The 22,265-nt window shown below is 36.7% G+C and overlaps 1 protein-coding gene across 5 annotated transcripts in view; it reads left to right on the top strand.

Annotated features, from left to right (window-relative positions):
• LOC142353171 (protein unc-79 homolog) overlaps positions 1-22,265 on the top strand; it is a 179,853-nt gene that overhangs the window by 139,299 nt on the left and 18,289 nt on the right. For all 5 annotated transcript variants that reach the window (XM_075405385.1, XM_075405384.1, XM_075405383.1 and 2 more), the window contains 3 exons: positions 14,140-14,353; positions 18,075-18,234; positions 21,455-21,611. In XM_075405385.1, coding sequence (XP_075261500.1) covers positions 14,140-14,353; positions 18,075-18,234; positions 21,455-21,611 — 531 coding nt within the window. The remainder of the gene's footprint in view (positions 1-14,139; positions 14,354-18,074; positions 18,235-21,454; positions 21,612-22,265) is intronic.

The following is a 22,265-nucleotide window of genomic DNA, read 5'->3' as shown; positions in this document are numbered from 1 at the left end:
TGGATGCTACATTTACTAGTACTAACTGCAGAAGCAATTAGTTTGAAATTTGCACCAACTTTTTTTGGGATACTTTCTGTGCGACACTTCGATTCCCCCACTACTACTTGTAAGTTTCCGACCAATCAAGTTCCATCTTCAACACTAGGTTGAAGCTCAATCGCCAGGCCTTTAGACCGTCATACGGTTGTTACTTTATGTTTTCCTATCGAAATAATTGATATTAAGTATGTTTTATACTGAGAATCATACTGAAAATGTAACATTCCTTAACCAAATATGGTGAAAAACAACAAAAAGATGGCTATTTCACCATAACTTTTCCAGTCTTTGGCATCACTTCCGCCGTTGAACCTTCCTTAGAGGCTCCTCGCCCGCCATTAAGCATCCTGGGCCCAGATACGTTGCGTCATCTCTGAACAAGAGTAAGTGTAAATCAACTTTAGCAGACAAAAATACTCATAATTTTTCTAGTTTAAACAATTGATCCTTTCAGAATAGCTGCTAACCCATCAAGGGGCAGTTCAAGCAGCGGCTCACAATGCTGGGCAATCCGATTCTTTAATTTCTGCCACACAACGTGCAGAACGAAGGCAGGTCCATATTTTGAACCTTCCTTGTGCGGATAATGCACCCAAGCTCCACCTTCAGGATACTGCCAGTAGACAATTACGTCTACCCCAAGAGCGACGGCAGCGCCCAAATACTAAGCAATGCAGTAATCATGTGAGAACATCTTCAGAAATTAGATTTAGTAGTACACTAAGGCAACTGTTTTTACCCATTGCTCAGTCAGTCCATATATCCTGCCTTTCATTTCCTCGTGAACGAGAAAAGCATTGACGCTCTGCTTCATTGTCTGAAGGCAGTACTTTTGGAAGTCGTCAGTTTTCATTACTGAGCCAATTACTAGCCGTAGCTTCTCGCAACTACGGTCCTTTCGCTTTCTGTCTACATAAATAAGTGAGTTTTAAAATTATTTAAATGAGTTATGAACTAAGTGAGGGAAGCAAACTGTAGATAGAAAACTACTTTACTTGATTTATAACCAGTCAATGAAAGAAGAGGGATGAGACTAGACACTCCCCCTTTCCTTCTGCATTCTTCAATCTGATTTTCTGCCGTTCTGGTACTCCCAGTGTGACACGATATCTCTGCTCTTCTACAGAGCAGCGCCAGATCTGGTAGCCCAAAGACTTGCAGAGATCTTTCCGCAACTGAACTGGTATACCCGTACACTTGGGCCTGTAATTCTGATTCTTCGCCAGAAAACAGGGTACACAGTGATGTATATAGCTACAAAAGAAAATTAATTTCAGAAAATCTAAAACGAGATTACTTCTACGTGTGTTTTACCTTTCAACCGCAATTACAAGACCACCCCAAGCTCTGGGCAGCCTGATGCCGCTTCTCCGGAGCGCATTCATAAGCGCTTTCATGGAAGTACAATGACTTCCATCACCCGGCTCGTGCAACTCTTCAATTGCACGCTCAAACTCTAACTCTGAATTCAGAGGAACCAGAGCGTTTTCGTAATGTAGTGCACCGTTTATTAATTTAAATTTTCTTAGACGTCCTAAGAAAATTTTACGCAATGCGCTTGAATCAAGCGCTTCGCGGTTCTTCAGATTTCTGTCCTCTAGCTGGCTCATTATATTCATGTAGAGATTGAATTCCATTACTAAATATACAATACATAAAACGGATTTTTTGCAAACAAATTGTAATTTAATTTAAAAAAATATATTATAATAAAGTCAACACCGGAATTTGATTTAAATCATTTCTTTTTGCCCGAAAACTGAAGTAATTGTTATTTTTGCAATCGCCAATGAACACCTTAACTACAATAAAACATTTAAATCCAATTGAACTCCCGACATAAAACAGAGTCCCTTCCCAAACTGAACATAGCATTTGTCTTTGATAAAAACGTATTTTATTTTTTCTTTACTCACCTGCTCTTGTAGAAATTGCTACAGTTTCTGTTGATTGTCCGCCTGTTACCACAAGACCATGCGGTACCTTATTGTGTAAACCATACAATCTGAAATAATTCAAAATTTTACTGAAAGTACAGGGTCACTACTGTAGATATTCGGGTCTCTTTTTTTTGCCTGGACATCATTCCGACCTGCTCAATGCTTTCAGACCTACACTTGACAAACACATTAAAATTTGTACCTCGTAACACAGGTCTGCAAGGTTAATTCTTTGAGCAAGATTATTTTAAACCTTCGCAAACGAACATTCCGGAATGCTTTAAAAATCTAACTCAAATATAATTAAATGTTGCAACAAAAAATAACCTATGATTGACACTCATGCATACTTAAACTGTTCAAAAACGCACGGAACTGATCACTCCTAGCTGTTGAACAACAATCTATTGAAACTATTGAATTTAAACAAGACTGTATCTGCCAGAACACGCTGATAATGCTTTACTAATAACTCGAAACAGGATTCAAGACCATTATTTTAACCATTAGATCTAAGGTTATTACAACTACCTCATTGAAATCTGTCAACCAATGTTCACTGTTCTCTCATACAAGCAGCACTGCTTGAGATTTGCGTAGTGAAAGTTTTATTGAACTCAAACACTCAAGGCAAACATGACAAAAAACAGAGAAAAATATCGTCATAAAATCAACTGAAATAAATCCAAATAGAAATTTAAAGGTTCCTCATGTAAGCTTGAAGTAGCTTAAAAGTCAATTCAGAGCAAGACAACCGTTTATTGAAACCTTAGACCAGCTATCGAAGACCAAAAGTCTGAAAATTGACTAAGAAGGGACATAGAAAAAAATTGCCACAAAACAACATCAATAAAACAGCACATATATTGGGAAAAAATTAAAGTTTTGCCGTGCAATTACAACCCCAGGTCTAGCAAGAACGACTGCAAAACTACCTTACTATGTCGACCCTTAGACGCCAGTACGAACAAGCAAAATTTAGAAAAATCATAAGTTCCGTCTGTGACGCCCGAACGCCATTACGAAAATCGATATAACTCCTCAACGCTTAACCGAAGAACCTGGATTTGACAAATGGATACTACATTTACTAGTACTAACTGCAGAAGCAATTAGTTTGAAATTTGCACCAACTTTTTTTGGGATACTTTCTGTGCGACACTTCGATTCCCCCACTACTACTTGTAAGTTTCCGACCAATCAAGTTCCATCTTCAACACTAGGTTGAAGCTCAATCGCCAGGCCTTTAGACCGTCATACGGTTGTTACTTTATGTTTTCCTATCGAAATAATTGATATTAAGTATGTTTTATACTGAGAATCATACTGAAAATGTAACATTCCTTAACCAAATATGGTGAAAAACAACAAAAAGATGGCTATTTCACCATAACTTTTCCAGTCTTTGGCATCACTTCCGCCGTTGAACCTTCCTTAGAGGCTCCTCGCCCGCCATTAAGCATCCTGGGCCCAGATACGTTGCGTCATCTCTGAACAAGAGTAAGTGTAAATCAACTTTAGCAGACAAAAATACTCATAATTTTTCTAGTTTAAACAATTGATCCTTTCAGAATAGCTGCTAACCCATCAAGGGGCAGTTCAAGCAGCGGCTCACAATGCTGGGCAATCCGATTCTTTAATTTCTGCCACACAACGTGCAGAACGAAGGCAGGTCCATATTTTGAACCTTCCTTGTGCGGATAATGCACCCAAGCTCCACCTTCAGGATACTGCCAGTAGACAATTACGTCTACCCCAAGAGCGACGGCAGCGCCCAAATACTAAGCAATGCAGTAATCATGTGAGAACATCTTCAGAAATTAGATTTAGTAGTACACTAAGGCAACTGTTTTTACCCATTGCTCAGTCAGTCCATATATCCTGCCTTTCATTTCCTCGTGAACGAGAAAAGCATTGACGCTCTGCTTCATTGTCTGAAGGCAGTACTTTTGGAAGTCGTCAGTTTTCATTACTGAGCCAATTACTAGCCGTAGCTTCTCGCAACTACGGTCCTTTCGCTTTCTGTCTACATAAATAAGTGAGTTTTAAAATTATTTAAATGAGTTATGAACTAAGTGAGGGAAGCAAACTGTAGATAGAAAACTACTTTACTTGATTTATAACCAGTCAATGAAAGAAGAGGGATGAGACTAGACACTCCCCCTTTCCTTCTGCATTCTTCAATCTGATTTTCTGCCGTTCTGGTACTCCCAGTGTGACACGATATCTCTGCTCTTCTACAGAGCAGCGCCAGATCTGGTAGCCCAAAGACTTGCAGAGATCTTTCCGCAACTGAACTGGTATACCCGTACACTTGGGCCTGTAATTCTGATTCTTCGCCAGAAAACAGGGTACACAGTGATGTATATAGCTACAAAAGAAAATTAATTTCAGAAAATCTAAAACGAGATTACTTCTACGTGTGTTTTACCTTTCAACCGCAATTACAAGACCACCCCAAGCTCTGGGCAGCCTGATGCCGCTTCTCCGGAGCGCATTCATAAGCGCTTTCATGGAAGTACAATGACTTCCATCACCCGGCTCGTGCAACTCTTCAATTGCACGCTCAAACTCTAACTCTGAATTCAGAGGAACCAGAGCGTTTTCGTAATGTAGTGCACCGTTTATTAATTTAAATTTTCTTAGACGTCCTAAGAAAATTTTACGCAATGCGCTTGAATCAAGCGCTTCGCGGTTCTTCAGATTTCTGTCCTCTAGCTGGCTCATTATATTCATGTAGAGATTGAATTCCATTACTAAATATACAATACATAAAACGGATTTTTTGCAAACAAATTGTAATTTAATTTAAAAAAATATATTATAATAATAAAGTCAACACCGGAATTTGATTTAAATCATTTCTTTTTGCCCGAAAACTGAAGTAATTGTTATTTTTGCAATCGCCAATGAACACCTTAACTACAATAAAACATTTAAATCCAATTGAACTCCCGACATAAAACAGAGTCCCTTCCCAAACTGAACATAGCATTTGTCTTTGATAAAAACGTATTTTATTTTTTCTTTACTCACCTGCTCTTGTAGAAATTGCTACAGTTTCTGTTGATTGTCCGCCTGTTACCACAAGACCATGCGGTACCTTATTGTGTAAACCATACAATCTGAAATAATTCAAAATTGTCTTCAGTTCGTTTGAAGATATATAACAAAAGCGCAAAGTTTAATTAGTTAACTCATATTCACTCAGAAAGAAAGGAAAGCCCGAATTCAATTGACAAGTTGTACTAAAACAAAGAGAAAATTCAAGTAGAGTACAAGTAAAGTGTAAAATTTAAGCCAATCTAAATAAAAAACAAGTCACAAAGAGTCAGTCACAGTAACCAAAGTTGCTTTGCTAAAAGGCAACAAAACAATATTCTAAGCATTTCTAAGCTTATTCCTTTGGAGCTTTCAATTGATCCCAACACTTCTTCACCTTCTTGTACAAAACAATAGTCAACACACAGACGTTACAAACAGCAAGCCCAATGAACAGCCCGAACCACAGATCACACTGCTGGCTGCTGCCTTTCACAACTAAATTTTCTACTTCTAGAACTGGACACTCAGTTGCACGTCCAGGAACTTGCGATAAAAAGACCCCCCTTTTCCATGAAATAAGTAGCATCTTTGCAACAAAACATTTGAATACCATCATCTTTCACAATTTCATTACAGTTTTCCATTTTCAATCTGAAAATGCACTCGGTTAGTCCACTTGGAAATTGCTAAGTTTTTTGACCTCAAAAAAATTTGGGCATAAATTAACCCCTAATGCTTATACTTAGAAAGCAAACCTGCTAGGCGTCCGGTACGATCCTAACTTGCACCACACAGTCCTCAACAACAACACCGTTGCGATGCAACGGGGGCAACACCGGCCAGAAAAACAAAGAAAAAACAGAAAAAAGCAAAAAAAAACTGAAAACAAGCGAAAAAGGCAGGGGAACAAAAACGGAAGGAAACATTTAAAAGAAAACAAAAAAAACTACTTCTGTGTTTAGAGACATCATTATGAACGATCAGTACGTGGACTTTATGATATCTCTTTGCTCAGAATTACCCTTTTTTACACAGTTTCATGCGAATAAATTTGTTTTGGCCTTTACTGAACAGAATTCACTTCAAATCTTAACATCTTTATTCCGAGGATCTTTTATTTTACATCTTAATAGTTACACCCGACTTTGAGGAACGATTCATACTGTTACTTTCCCTTGAAAGTCTTGACCAAATTTTAATTCTAATGTCCAGTATCAAATTTGGCAAAGACATTCATCTTGATTTGTTGGAAATACCATATCAAAGAATAATGTGACCTTTTATTCTTTAATAGCTGGTTTTCAAATTATTTTCCCCTAAATACTTCATTTTTCATGCTCTGTGACGCACTTTCTAATATGATAGCAACTGTTGTCAAAACAACCCATTTTTAAACCGCGTGATTTCTTCCACGTCATTGTTTGTCCCAGCTACTAACAAAATACGGCACCACCTGCTGCAATTTAATCCTTTTTTAATAACTAAAGCGGAACGTTTGTGAGGTCGAGAATTCCAATAATCAGCGTAAGTACATAGGCAGGTGCTACCAAATAAAACAAAATTCTTTTGTTTACGTTGTTACACCTGCATCTACGTCAGCAACCGTAAACAAAGCGAACCGCGATACCGTTGCGACAACACAAGAACAACCATTGCAAAACTTGGAAATTTTACCTAGCGCTGGTAATTACGAACACCTGCCATACTTTCCGCTTAAGCGGATTAAGAAAAAAACAATATAAACAATCTGAATTTTGTGCCCCGATTGAATCCCCTGAATACGCAACAGCACGCTTATTCCTACACAAAAATTCATTTGAGAAGTTTGAGTACTCTACTAAACAGACAAAAATAAATTCGAGTAATTAAACGATTGCTTAATTGTTGTTTTTCATCAGAACTTTGATTTCAAAATTCTTTCACACGCAAAAGCACAAAGAAAAAGCGAAATTGATTATTATTAGCTTGAAGCATTCCTTATTTTCCGTCCATTCTCAGCAACCCGATTAACGACGCAAAACGCAGAACTTTTTCAACTTAAACTTAAATTCGAAAGCGAGATTTATGAGATTAAACATTTTTTCTACCCGGATTCAAAGAATTTCATTTTGATTAACCTCGAGAAGGATTTCGAGCCCAGCATTCTTATTTTTTGGACACACAAATACAGCTTCAAGTAGATCAAAGATTTACTAGACTGTTCTAGGGAAACGTTACAAATTGACTCGATGTCTATGCCTCCCTGCATGCACCTCCATTAAAAGAAAAATGCGTCTAGAAATAAATGATCGAGTTGGAGCATTGTCACGAGTCCAACTGGTCCCATCTGGTGCAGCCATAATAGTTAATTTGGTGACCACTCGAGAGGATATTTTGTACATATAACGGATGAACTCTACCCAACATTCCGGAGGTTTAACAATAGTACAAAAACTCTGAATGTTACTTTCAACAATCCAGCCAGTAATTTCAACAGAAATCACATATTGATGGAGCGATTATAAATACTACAACCCCACACAGTCCTCCACTTTCCGACCTCTGCGAATTGGAAAAAAAACAAAACGATGAAACTCATTGCCTTTACGCACCTGATGACCAGCATCGCTGCATTTAGAGACTCCCAACGAGGAATCCTATTCAACTTTGACAGGAAAATTCTCCTAGCGGAGCGCTATATCAACGCGGAGTTTGTTCTGCCGTTTCCATCTCTTAATGCTTCGTTGCAAAACTACCTGGATAAAGTCGCCGCCACACTTGACGACCTGTGGAAAGTTGATACAAAATTTTGTCAAATCAATTTCACAAGAATGAGCAAAAGCAACCTGACAATTGAATGGACACTCAAACAAACCCGATACGAGCTGCAACTGGCAAAGAGCTCATCAAGTCCGCGCAAACACTTTTAACCCCAGCAGATACAAAACGTACTTCATTTGACAGGGCAACACGAGTAGCGCCAATTACTTTCGCTGCAGGGGCAGGTCTGTTCGGCCTCGGACTTAGTAGTGGCTCAACCTTGTCATGTGCGCTGACATCTATCCTGGGTTCATGCTCTGCAGGAGACAGTAATCTGAACAAACAAGCCCTTCTACAAACGGTCGACCACGTGAATAAAATGCAGAAGCGTTGGTCGCAAGTCCAAGATAGAAACAATCAAAGACTATTCGTGTTAGCTTCGACGCTGACACATCTGCGACGACAACAAGACGAGATTACGAATATTCAGAACGATAATAACAAGCAAATAGAAGAGCAAATGAAAATTTTCAATGCAAATATCCACAAATATAGAAACTGTCATCAATACTTCTATACGAGAACGTCGCTGAACCACAACTTAATATCTCTACAAGGCATTTTGAGCACACTACACACTATTGCGAAGAGTTTTCGCGTAGCATTGTACACATTTCAGTCAAACCTGTTCCAGAACTTGGGTCATATGGCGAACGGATTTCTCCCAATGGCACTCTTCCCAAAAGAACAGCTTACGGAAGTTCTTGAAGCCATCGGAAGACAACAATTGCACTCCACGGATATGCTCTCGTTGGCTATACCGATTTCTAAAGTTTTATCATATTACGAAATTCCGCTGCTTAAAAGCGTATTGAGTAATGAAATCGGGATCATTTTTACGTTAGCGATACCTATGGCGACGAAATCTACAGTGCTGAATGTTTACAATGCGAAAACGATTCCAATGCCCACAAATGGCAGCCACGCCAAACGCTGGGAAATTGAGAGCGAATATATTGCAGTTACTGAGAACCGTCACTTCGCTGCGATACTGACTCCGAGAGATCTTGAGAACTGTATTGGATCAGTTAGCTACAGCGTCTGCCAAAATGGTTTCTTTGCAAAAAAACAAGGATTCATGCATTGCTACCCTTCTCTTTCAAGACGAGTACGAAGCCTTGGAAAACTGTAGGGTGAAAAGCATCAAATTGCCTCGAAAGGAGAAGGCCGAAAATCTTGGATATGGGCGCTGGCTAATCACAAGTGCAAATCCAGATTTCCTGATGACGGAGAGGCCTTCCAACTCAACAGGCTTGGCTGATGTTAAACATAACCAGGGATGCAGTGCGTGCGTAATAACATTAAAATGTGGAAATGAACTCGAAGGAAACAACATTTTCATCAAATCGGATTTCGCCTCCTGTAAAACGACAGGTGCAGTAAGGCTCAATATCGAGCTATCACCACCATTGGGCAAGTTATTTCAGCAATTGCCGCCGTTGCCAGAGCTCCCAAACAGTAATGACTTGGGTCAGGCCCAGGAAACCTTGTTAGAAGAGTTTCAGCTGAACCTGGCAAAAATCCCAACGAATTACAGAAGAAATCAGCAAAAATTAGACGAGCTTGCGAAACCAATCGTTTTTAAGATGAGGGAACTCAAGCCACATCTTAACCACCGTTTCTCTTCCTTTATTGATTGGAAGACTTCGATTGGACTCGGTGTAACCTCATTCTGCATATCTCAGCTGCTTCGTTTCGGCTATGTATACTTACAGCATCGTTTCATTAAAGTTAACAGGCGTTTTCCATATAGACTGAAAGTCGGGGAAAAACGAATAAAAACTAAGCCAGTCTCAGCAGTTAGTACCGAGGACTACCGTTATTTACAGCAACACCCCGAGCACATTATTCACAAATGTTCGTTAGTAGTCCCAATTCACGAGAGTGGTATCATCAGATTTGAACCACCAGAACACATTTACGCTCAACCATTGCTAAGCGCAGCACCAGAAGCTCCTCCAAGATCATTCTACCCCACAATTCCACCAGCTCTGCCCGAGCGAACTGAAGTGTACTCCAACAGAGGCGAGTGCACCACCCGCATGATTTGAAATTTTTTTTAAAAAAAACGCTCACATGTAAATTTTGTATGGCTGTGTGTTGGGTTTTGGAAAACTCGTGGCTTAAAAGAAAAACAATTCATTTGTAAAAGCAAAATTTGTGCGAGGTAACCATTGTTACGCAGTAGCATAGCATAAACTGATTACGTTATCTTCATAAACTTTTATGTGCAGCACAAGTATTAAACATCCGCTACTTTATGGATAGATGCTCTCAGCAATTTTATGCTTGCTTGTTGATTATAGCAGTGTTGCCAATATAGAGTTGTTCTAATGTAAATATCTTGTGCATTATGTTTCATTGTTCTGTATCTAAATAGATTTCAATTCATTTAACTTGTATTGGGTGCCCGAAAAGGCAGAAAAATAACAAAAAAAATACAGAAAACATATAAGTGGAAAAAAAGACAAAAATTTTGTTTTCATTTTGTAAGAAAAGGAGCTGCAACCATACTAAATTATTCACAGCTGAAAGATGCTTTCTGATTTAGTATTATCTGTTTCACAATAAAATCGCCGTGCTAAAAGGAAAAAAAAGCTGGCCAGTATGACGAATCTCTGATTCGCCGAATCCTAATTCTCCTTTGATGCTTATAAAATTCATAATTGATATGTATTTAAATTGATATAAAGTAGTATATTTTTTAACCAATCAGAATGCAGTATAATTATTTCTAAAAGTGCTGGAAAGAGAATGAATAATATGAGAGAGAGACTAAAAACTGGATAATAATATAGTTGCATTCCAAGATTCTGTTTTCCTAGTCGATTAGATTTGGGGATTTGTAGGCTAGAACCCGTATCCGCTGGCTGAAACAAGAAACTCGGTCTACCGACATTATGAACAACAATTGAGAAATGATTTGAGTGAATAGCTGAGTTAAACATATTGTTAAATGGAACTTAACATCATGGGTTTAGAAATTCTATCCTGGTATAATTTCGAAAAGCAAAGGCCGAGACAAAAATTCCTGCTGTTTGAACAGGGATTTCCCTGCCATAAAGTGGAAGTTCAGAAAGTGCTTCATTCAATTTTCAATAGCTGCGTTAGCGATAGCTAGCTACTCTTTTTTCGTGTCAAATTATTTGTAGCTACATCTGACGTCACGCTCAATACAAGTATTTCCTGTATAGGTTTTTCTTTCATGTATGGCGTGTGTCTTTTTTCACAATCATTGGAGCGTGAATGTTTCTTGTCACTTTGGTGAATTTATCTCAACTTCAAAATGACTTCTGGCTTTTAACTATACTTTTTACTTTAACGGAATGATTTTTAGACAATTAAGGTTACCTACTCTAATTGAAGATTATTTCAGGGCTTGTCTACGTTACATTACATTTGTCAAAAACAATGAAAGACATCATTACGGATATTTAAAAAAAAAACAATTTTTGTGCTCAGTAAAAATTTTTTCATTAGTTTTTTGAGACTAGATATCTTGTTAGCAATCGACGCTGTTTTTGGGCAATGTGCCGGCTAAGTTTAATGATTCTGAGGGGAAAAAATTGTGAAATTTTGGTAAATATGGTCGGACGTGTTTTCAAGGTAACCAAAATTTAGTCTACAATAATGAAACATTGAATGAAAACCTTTCGAGCGGCCTGGTGTGAAAGAATTTGGTTAACAGATTGGATTTCCTTTAACGATAGACATAAATTAATGCTACCAAGTTTTTAACGTAAATATGCAAAGTTTGTTTTGAAAGAAAACTGCTACAAAATTGGCGCAAATTAGAACAAATGTTCAAACCTCGATAATCACATTCATCACTGAGATGCAGAAAGCATATCAGTAGCTGGATCCAATTAGTCTTTGAATTTGCCACGAATTAGTCTTTGAAATCCAAAAAATGTAATGTTAACAGAAATTTATCGAAAAGTGTTTAAAAGTAGTTTGAATAGTTTGAAATCAGTAGCAAAATGTCTGGCGTTCAAAGAAGGATGGCTGAAAAGTGTGCAATTTTTTAAACTTTATTAACTACACGAATTTCGAGAAATCCTTCGATTCTAATAACCTACCCTTGACGAGCGAGCTCTCCAGTAATACCACTCATAGAAAGAGCTACATATTTGAGCTTTAAATTTTTAACCTAAACAATTAGGCGAGAACATAAAAATGAAATTTTTAACCGGTTTATTCAGGATTCAGAGCTTGTCAAATTAGATGAGAAAAGAACAACAAGTAAGAAACTAAAGCCTAGCAATCAATTTACTGGTATCAACCCAAAGAGAATTGGAATACGAATGAGAAAATTGCTAAATTATATACCTAATTTCGACTCAAAATATGTTCATTTTTATAAAGAATTGTTGCAGATCCGGAATTAATACACACCACCATACTTTTCTTGAAAATATTATACAAGGAAATGATATCATAGAACTTTTTTAGTTCTTCTTTTTTTGGGAAACTGTTCAAAACTTTAAAAAGTTTTTTTATCCTTTTACAAAATCTCCCCTGTTTCCTCACGTATACTTGCTGTCATTCACTCTTTTTTAAACCTTAAAAACAAACCAATATCAACCCCCTACCCCCGTCCCTATTTGCTAACAAAGTTGAACTGCTTCCCAAAGGCATCACACGACTAGGCTTTTTTTGCCTTTTGATGGCCTTTTGAGTATGTATATGTAAACCTCATAGAACAATGCTGTTTGTTTATACATACTTGAGAACAATTTATTATTATTATTTTTATTGTTACTATTATTATTATTATTTTTACTATAGTTTTCTACGCAATTTATATCGCTCAGCAAAATTCAGCTGAACGAAGACCGGAGACGCCTTTGGAGTATAAATGGGCCTCCCCTCAAAAGTGAATCGGAAATATTTTTACACTAGGCGAGCTTCTCAAAAGATTTAAAAAATCTATGAAAGATACATCCTTTTTTAGTTTTATATACAATCGCTAACAAATTTACACGTTTAAAATGCAAAATAAACGGTAAAACTGTCTGTTTTTGAAGCATTTTGAATTGAAGTTGTAAGTTTTTTCCTGGTGTTAATTACCTTAACGCCGCAAATAATTTATGTTTCAAGTAATAGTTAATCCTTTCCTCACAAAACTTATTTCGATTAGCAGAATTTAGATTTTTTAAAATTAGTCATGATATAATATAATAGCCATTATATGCGTAAGTGCTAATCTGCGGTGTGTCCTCAATACTTAACTAATAATGCGAGGCAATTTTTCACAATTAGGGTTTCCTTAATTTGTGTCTAATTGACGCGTTGTTACCATCTATAGAGGACGGCAGACAAGATCGAGTGATAAGAACGATGAACGTTATATGACGTAATTCAGTAATTAATATGTGAAACTATTCGAAAGTGTTATTTATTTGAATTTAAGGAAATGGCAAGCATTATATGGTTATTGATGAACAAACTTGTAATTTGTATGTAATTTATAATCCAAATAGAATGTCTCTTCTGGTGCTCTAGATGTCTTAATGTTGTCTGACTAACATGAGGTCCTGCAATTCATAGATGGTCTCCAAATGTAGCTGTGCATTGCTAAACCCACACTTACATTGTATGGTAGAATTTGAGACTATTTATGATCTCATTTTCCATATGGATCGGATGTTGGCTGTGCTCGAACATTGTTTTGGAACTGTTTCCTTTCTTTCCCTAAACAGGTCAAACACTAAATCCCAAATCAATAGAGTGAATGCGCTATTGCGTTTTACGTGTTAACATTTTGAACAGTTACAGGGAAATCCAACTTAATGAGAAGTCCACAAACTAGTTTTAAAATCAACTTCATCAGTTACCGATGTTATTTGCTGCATATTTCCAGAGACGGGACTATGTGATGAAATAAAAAAGATACAAGAATAAACATGGATTTAATTTAATGAATTTGTAAAATCCATACTTCTTGCACAATTTTATATAAAAAAAGAAATGGGATAACTGAAAATTTGGCACAAAGTTGGAATAAAAAGGAAACATATAACTCTATTGTACTGTAATCAAGGGATCTTGCCAGACGAAATATCACAGTTATCTGCTAAGATCTTGCAGGGACCTTGTATCTGGTAAAAAAAAAACATTGCAGCGGCAATAGCAATCTGCAAGAATTTAACAAGATAACCGTCCAAGTACTTTAGAAGTTGGACTTTCTGGGCATATCCGTATTTAGCTCGTCTTTGTATGAGTCTTTGCAGATAACCGTCGCAATTTGACGAGGGGGCAGTAGTTGAAGTCAGATATGTGTGAATAGCTCGTACCCTATCAAATATTGCAGGCGAATGCACGTACAATGAACGCCCCCAACTTGACTTCAGCCAGCAACCACACCTCTCACAACAACAACTCTTGGACTCCATCAGTTGGATTTGGAGGTATGAACTCATCCTTGGCTGCCAGTCTGATGAACCACCACAATCACAACAACCACAATTCGTCTTCACACTTCTCATCCTCACACGGGGCAGCAGGTGGAGCTGGAGGGGACAAAAGTTAGTGACGTTTGAGCGCAATTGAACTTTTGTCATAAATAGTTGTATATTGTTAGTCCTTTGGCCTCATTAATTTGACTTTGTGTCGTGAGAAATGGCATAAACTTAAAAATCGCGATGAGGGATTTTGTCAAGATTTAAGATATTGCCAGGAGTTTAAAATATTATTTATGAAAGAAAATCGTAATAATCTAAATTCAACGAAAACTAAAACAATGATACAACTTCGGCATGCCTTTTGTTAAATTCCTGTGGTCTTTTTTATTAGCCGCCTAGTGATAGCTGGGGCTATTATTGGCCTTCCATTGTGTTTTTACGATTAAAAGAATTTGAATTGTGTTGGGGCGCTGTCTTCTTTAAGACCTGTTCACATATTTTCATGATTTTTGATGTCAAATTAAAGTGATAGCATTTGATTTATTTTGTATCGGACTGAAAGACATTATTAATTAATCTCAAACGAGGTTTGTAGCAATTATATTGGTCCTGTGGTCTTTTTTTAATGAAATATTTCGCTTGACCGAGTATTTGTCTCACCCATTTGACTTTCGTCCTCAAAAACGGGATAAACAGGTGGCACTCGGGCATTAAGTGGCTAAGCAGCTATCTTAGATCCCAAGGCTTCACTATTCTCTAAGTAGGCGATTCACCGAATCTGCTTTGAGGAGACAATTTCAAGGTGTGAAGGGAGGTTCTTATTCTTAAAAGTGTGACCCACTCAGTCACCCCTCCACCCCCTCCCCCCAAACCCATCCAGTCAATCCTCCTCCAACCCTACGAATTGAACCCCCTCTCCTTTCGTCCAGCTCTTCCATAACACTACCCCCATCGCTTGACCTCTCCCCCCCCCCCCCCCCCACTCGCACCCACCTAATGCATCCCTAAGCCCTAGCTGGCTACTGCCGAAGACCATCGCTCGCCAGTCGTTTGAGAGCTATTAGCCCGACCTTAGTGGGTTATTAATAGCCACACAGCGATAGCTGGGCTATTATTAGCCTTCTTTTGGTTTTTTTTATTCGTCAAGATTTTTACGACCATATGACGTCACAACCCTTTCAAATCTGCTTTTTGTTCATTCGTTCATGCAATGTCAACTGAATTGCGTGCGTGACATCAGTTTTGTTTCTGCTGACACGTGACTTACCTCACTCTCAAAAATGATCTCCTCACACTGAAATTATTTCAAAGAGATAAGGTCGAGTGATTGTTAAGGTTATTTAAGAGCAGCTAATAGATGCAGCTAATTTTTTCGTCTTTTCTACTATCTTTTTGAGATTGCAGATCTACAAAGCTATTGCGGCTATTTTCTGGCAATCTGTCAGCTTTATTGTTTATTATTATTACTTCTCGTTTTTTCATTAAGTTCATGTCCCTTTTGCAGATGAAAATCTTATTCAAAATTTGCAAATTTTTGTGTAGTTTCCATTTCATTTGCATCCAGAATTCCGTCAAAATTATTTCCTTGAGGGATTTAAGATTGTCTAGGCTTCATTGCAGAGCTAGGGACTTAAAGAACATCATCATCGGTAAACCGCTATCTATAACTTCCTCTTCGAGCACACTATAACCACTGGTCTGTAAACCGAGCAAAATCCGCTAGAGGAACAAACAGGGCATGCTATTGAAGAAATTGAATCGATTTTTAATTAATAACCGCCGTCAGTCTCTCAACGGCTGTTATTTAGGTACTCTTTTTTAATTCGCTTTACCTTTTGATCAAGTTTTTCGTTTTTCACGCTAAACTTCTGACTTACCCCACTCGCTGTTTCAACTGAAATTATTTTAAATACTTTCACGTATTGTATTAAGCAATGTAATGAGTACGGTCAAAGTCAAAAGAGCAAGAATTTTTGCACGAATAAAGAAATCATGACACTTAGAAAAGATCTATCTCTTATTTTTTCTGTTTCGGAAAAAAATGGTTTTTCTGTTTCGGTTATTTTATCTCCACTTTTTCTATTTCATTCCCAATGTGCGCCAAGCGGGTCAACGGCGGCTATTTCCCGGCTTTTACAAAATTTGAACAACACCCTTTTTCCGTGAAAATTCTTAGGGCTTGGTTTTGGTAACATACAAATTTTTGCGTTTGAATGTTCTCTCTCTTTTAGTCTTTCTTGATTAATTTCGATTTGATCAATTTTCTGGCCATTGTTTTGTTTTATCCCGTTTGTTTTGATTTAATGCTACAACTAATGTTAATAATTAAAGCGGCAGAGATTATTTATTGATTCATGTTTTTATGTTGTAAAATAGTGTTTCGACTGAGAGAACTTACGGAAATTGATAAATTTTTTAACAATTTTTAGCTATTTCTTGCAGTAATCAAATTTTTTTCCAAAAGAAAGTTTTGGGAGCCTAAAATATCCTGACATTTACTGCTCGCGTACTTCGATGATTTCAACTGCGTACAAAAATTTTGACTAATTTCATATATTACAGTGATTACAGTGAAAAAAAAAAGCAAAGGAAACGAGACAAACCTATGAAGCGTGGTCATTAAGTCAGTGTTTTAGGCTATCAAAGTTCATTAGAGCGATTGCTAGATGACATTAGTAAGCTTTATACCTTTCAGTTTAGAAGCTGATTTAAGTATAGTTTTAGAATCTAACTGAAATTGCATACTAAATTTGAGCAGTTTTTGAAAAAAAATTGTCAATTTCTATCTGTTCTTTTTTTTGTTTCAATGCCGAAATGCGTCAAGCGCGTCAACGGTGGTTATTTTCCGGCTATATTTTTTTACAATTCGAAGAATTTAGACTGGATTGGTGCTCTCTTTTTTGTTTTCATAGATTTTTACATGACTTTGATCTTTCAATGCGGGATAAGCTGGTAACAGCAAGTGGGTTCTAAGTTTCATTACAGGAGCTATGCTGGCTTTACTAGTCGTGCAAGGTCTCAGAATGCTGAATCGGCTGCTGTTGCGAAGACCTAAATTTTTTGAATGCTATTTTTCGTTTTTATTACTTTGCTATGTTTTGGCTTTGGAAACTTAAACACCTGAAATTAAAGTGATTTTTCCGTGTTTTTTTTTTAATTGTTGTCTTTTTGTGATTTTTTCGTCATTGATAGGCAATAAAACTTTTTTGGGTGTTAAAAATGGGTTACTGGATACTTTCGAGAGACAGCGAAATGTTTTTTTGAAGATTTTTATATCACGGTTTTGTCGTTTTTTCAAAAAAAACTATTTTTTGAGTTTATCAATCTCTAAGGGAAATGAAAATTTCCCCCTCGAAGATGGGTTACTGGACAAATATTTCTAGAGACAATTATATGGTTTGACGATATTAATTTGACGAACTTTTAGCAACTTTCAATCAAATTTGCAATTTTATTTTTTGAAAGTTTGTCTTTTTATCGAGTTTTTCGATCTTTAGTGGCCAATAAACCCTTTTCAAAGATTGCGCGTGGGTTAATGGGTGTATTTAAATTTATAGAGTTTGGCCTCCAGGATATCGGCCACAGGAATTGAAGCAATGCTATTCTTTGTTTTTTGTTCTGCTGACAGTAGTTTTAGTTTCAGTCCATTATTTGGATTGTATTTCAGGACTTGTCCTATGATTTTTTTTAAATTTCGAAGCTCAACGTTCTACATTTTGTTAGCTCAGGTGTCATTAAGAAACCGCTTGATTGAAGAGGGGTATTTTAAACTAGATAGAGAATTTAAAGAGGTGTATTTTAATTTGAGGAAGCGCTTAAATTGTGCTGAGACCTTCCTTTACAGGTGCAAACTTGAGTGTGTCTCTTCACGAGGACACTCTTGGCGGAGAGTTGAAAACTGGGGTTGCACAGATCATAGCTTGTGTGTTGAGCAGAGACCCAGTTGCTAATTGTAAACAGTTCGTCCCATGGCTGTTCAGTCCGCCCAGTACCACACAGCAAGGGTTAGTGAGAAGAGATTATTGTAATTAATAGCCGCGTCAGAAATTCCAGACGGCTATTATTGCGCTCCCAATTTTTTTTTACAATTCAAAGAATTTGAATTCTATTGGGGCGCTGTCTTTTTTTACGACTCGAAGAGAAGTATTGGTTTTCTTTAGGTTTTTTTTACCGGAAGTACTATTGGTTCAGACACTGTTTTGACCTAAAAGCGAAAGGGAGTAAATTTGCCGTGCGATCTAATTTTTTCGGAGCGAGAGAAGTTTTTTGATCATGCGCTGCGTTTAGTGAATGACTTTTTGACTTTGAAAAATAGTTTTGACTGGATGGCACATATAGATAACCGTTTTTAGCCGTTTTTTCGTCTAAGTGGCCCAGTTTCTTTGCTTGTAATTTGGTTTTTTTGTAGAAATAACTTTTATTGGATGCTATATTGAAAAGAAGTAAGCCTCGGAAATTGATACCACAGTTTTGCAGAGCCTCAAAATGCGTTTGAAGTTCAAAATTGGCACATATTTCTTGATTTTTCAGTTTATTTTTGGATTTCTTTTAATTAATTTCTTGGATCTTTCGCCGTCTTTTTGTCAAAAATCAGTTAAAACGGCCACTTCACTTTGATAATTCATATACTCAACGCCTCTTTCTACCTCCATGTAATGTTGTTTTATAAAATTGTACATATGCTAATCCGATTTTGGTTTTTTTTTCAATTTTTGTCTGTTTTTGTTTGTTTTCGTTTTAATTACAAAGTCTTTGTGCAACATAAAGGACTTCAATTTGTTTCAATAAAAATTCAATCGTATTTTGCGTTAAGTTTTTGAAAAACAGTTAATATTTTCATAAATGGAGTCTTATAAGTTTTTTTGAGCATTTTTTGCAAATTATTTCAACGTTTCGTATGTTTGAATTCTGCGGTTTCTTTTTTGTTGCGTTCAGGAGGATGGATCATTGTCTCCGATGGCTCATTGTCTTTTCTATGTCTCGACTGCTGAACAATTAAATGCTATCGTTTTTCTTGATTTTTTAAATTTGTCTTTTAGCTTTCAAATATAAAATATTAGTCTTTTTGTTACGGTGTTCCTCATATTGTGTCCATATTCTTCACATTCGAGTTTGAATCATTCTAGCTGTCTTCTGGCACCTTAATTTATATTCGTTATGTTGATTTTTTTTGTTTGCTAAAAATTGAATGATTTCAGCTTTTACTTAGAATTCTTCATTGGTTTGCTATTGAATTTATTCAACATAAGGCAGTACTGGTTTGCTAGAAAGACTTTTTCCAAAATTTCTACTTAGTGCTTTTTATTTCAATTTTCTTTCGGCTTCGGCATTTTTTAGCCGATTTTTTGCCTTTGAATGTTATTCTGTTTCTTATGTCTTTTCTGATTAATATAGTTTTTGAATTAGTATGAAATCATTTTGTCTAGCATATATACAACAAGGAAGAAGTATATTTCTGATTCTTGTATTTGAGCATGTTTTTTGAAAAATTTAACCTAATACTCAAGATCATTATATGCCATTTGCTTTTGCGATCTTTTTCAGATTAAAACCATGAATTATTTGAGCGCAAATTATAGCCTTGTCAGTTTTCCCCCTATCAGCATTTTTACCATCCTAAGCATTTCAGTCTTTTTAACGTTACCAAACGTTTTCAATTACATAAAATTTTGCTGCATTTTGTTACACTTGGTGACAGTGATTTAAATTTCACCAATTTTTAGATAAGACCTGGGTAGGCAATGACAATGCATTATTACAAATGGTAATGGCTTCAGCTGCAATTACGGTTTTTCTGTGAAGTTCGACGCTTCGAGTCGCTTCCAGAATTCTTCCGGCTATGTTTTTAAGTTCTGTTCACACATTTTCACGATTTTTGGACTCAAATTGGAGTAGTGATTTTGGTCACGCCTAAACAGGAAGTAGAGCAAAAAAGCGAGTGGTTTTGCTGCGTGAAGATTTTTTGCTCTGATTTTAAAATTGTAAAGTAGGGTGAGAAAACGGTGTTGGAAGTTCGCTTTCTCGCTAGTGGTTTTGTTCACATGCGGCAATTTCACTTTAATTTTTACCGTTTTTTCGATTTCTTGGATTGAATTTTTTTCTAAATAGTTTTCCCATTCCCTTCACTGTTCATTCTAGGCCTAGATTTTTTTTTCATTTTTTCGAACTGATTTTTTTTTTGAATTGGTATTCTCAACTTACTCATAGTCCGTTCTAGGTCTAATTTTTCGTGCAGTTAATGAAAATTCTTTTTGTCTTACCGTGACGTCATTTCTGCGTTTATATCTTTGTTTCGTCTAACCGTGACGTCATTTCTGCTTTTAGGTCAATTGCGTGACTTACCTCACTAAAAAATGATTTATGAACTCACTTTTGAACTTTAGTTTTTATGAACATTTACTAGTTAAAGATCAATAGTGTGTATCTAAGTAGTGCCAAACTTATATGCCCTAATTCGTGTGTATTGGTCCTGGGTTTTTGATTTCGAATATCAATTTTGAGAAAGTTCTTTTGGGACTTTTTACTTATAGACCGTATGTGTCATAAAATTGACAACGTATCTAACCCAAAAAATCTAGTGGTCTACTAAAGGACTTTTGGTCAATCTGCCTATCTTGTTTCTTTAGTTGTTTCAATTCATGGAAAGCCCCAAGCGTCTATCGCGGCTATTTTCCGGCAATCTGCCGGCTACTTTTAAAATTGATGCAGTTTTGCGATAATTCTATTGCAAGCGGGGAAATCCTTCTTTAGATAGGGTTCTTGAAAAAATAATAGGGTTATTATTTCAAACACCTATATAGGTTTATTATTTTAAGCATCTAATGCGTAAAGTTGCTCGAGTGGAAGAGAGAAATGACATTTTTTCAAATTTCAAAACCTCAGTGTCTGACAAGTTATTTTAAAATTATGTCTGTTTCTCCATTAAGTTGAACAGAATCCAGTTAGTAAAGAGTTAGCAATTACACCCTGTAGCCTACGTTAATGCTGTTGCAGTCTTAGTTTTCGCAAAGACTGCAACAGAATTAACGTAGGCTGCAGGGTGTAATTGCTAATTGATAACTCTTTACTGGCTGGATTCTGTTCAACTTAATGGAGAAAGGGACATAAATTTGAAATAAAATGTCAGAAACTGAGGTTTTGAAATTTGAGAAATGTCATTTCCCTCTTCCACGCGAGCAACTTTATGACAGCTTCAATGTACGAAACTGTTTGTTTGTTTTTCAGTCCCAAAGAGTTCATCGAGTGTGTTGGCTATGTTCGAATGTTGTCATGGCTTCTTCTGGGATCTCTGACGTCATTCAGACTGACGTCCTCTTTCCCCTCTTCCTCTGCGAACTACAGAAGTGCTCAGCAGGCGGGGCCACAGCCAACTGTTCTCAAGGTCAACCCGCTACCTTATCATTTTCCCAATAAACACAAGAGAGGGAAAATTTTCGATGTTCGTCACCAGAGCTAATTGATATATTGAAGTATTCAACATGATTGATCAAAAGCAATGAGCGATTAATTGTGCGGTCTCAAAAATTTTTCCAACGCAAGGCGTTATACACTGCTTTTAACTTGATTTTTGAGTCATGATCTGTTACGATCTTTTTTTGAAATCTATTTGATAGCTCAGTTTCCTATAATTGCGTAATGCTATCATGTTTTTAGAAAAATTTTAGCCAAAACTTATTAAACATTTCTGACCTTCTTGTGACCTTACTTTCTCCTTTTTCGCAATATAACTGATTGGAAATTTATTGCAGTGGTCTTTGTTTCATGCAAACCATGAAATTTGGACTATTTGTAGTCTGTCTTTTCGAAACGTGTTTCGTGAATGAGCTTTCAAGTGCAGTGTGCGCTGAAATTGTTAAACAGCCCAGTGAAACGGAACTTAGTACACCCTGCCATGTCATGCAAGATCTTGAAAACTCTTGCAAAACTTGAAACATCTTGCCAAGATCTGGATAGACAAATATTTCTCGGAACACTTTGATAAGATCTTATCAAGATATGTCAATGAATTTTCTTGGCGTAACTTGATAAGATCTTA

This window comes from Convolutriloba macropyga, chromosome 14 (assembly GCF_964194025.1).
Source record: "Convolutriloba macropyga chromosome 14, txConMacr16.3, whole genome shotgun sequence".
Classification (NCBI taxonomy): Eukaryota; Metazoa; Xenacoelomorpha; order Acoela; family Convolutidae; genus Convolutriloba; species Convolutriloba macropyga.
Note: the sequence above shows the minus strand (reverse complement) of the source record. Positions and strands in the feature narration are given on the sequence as shown.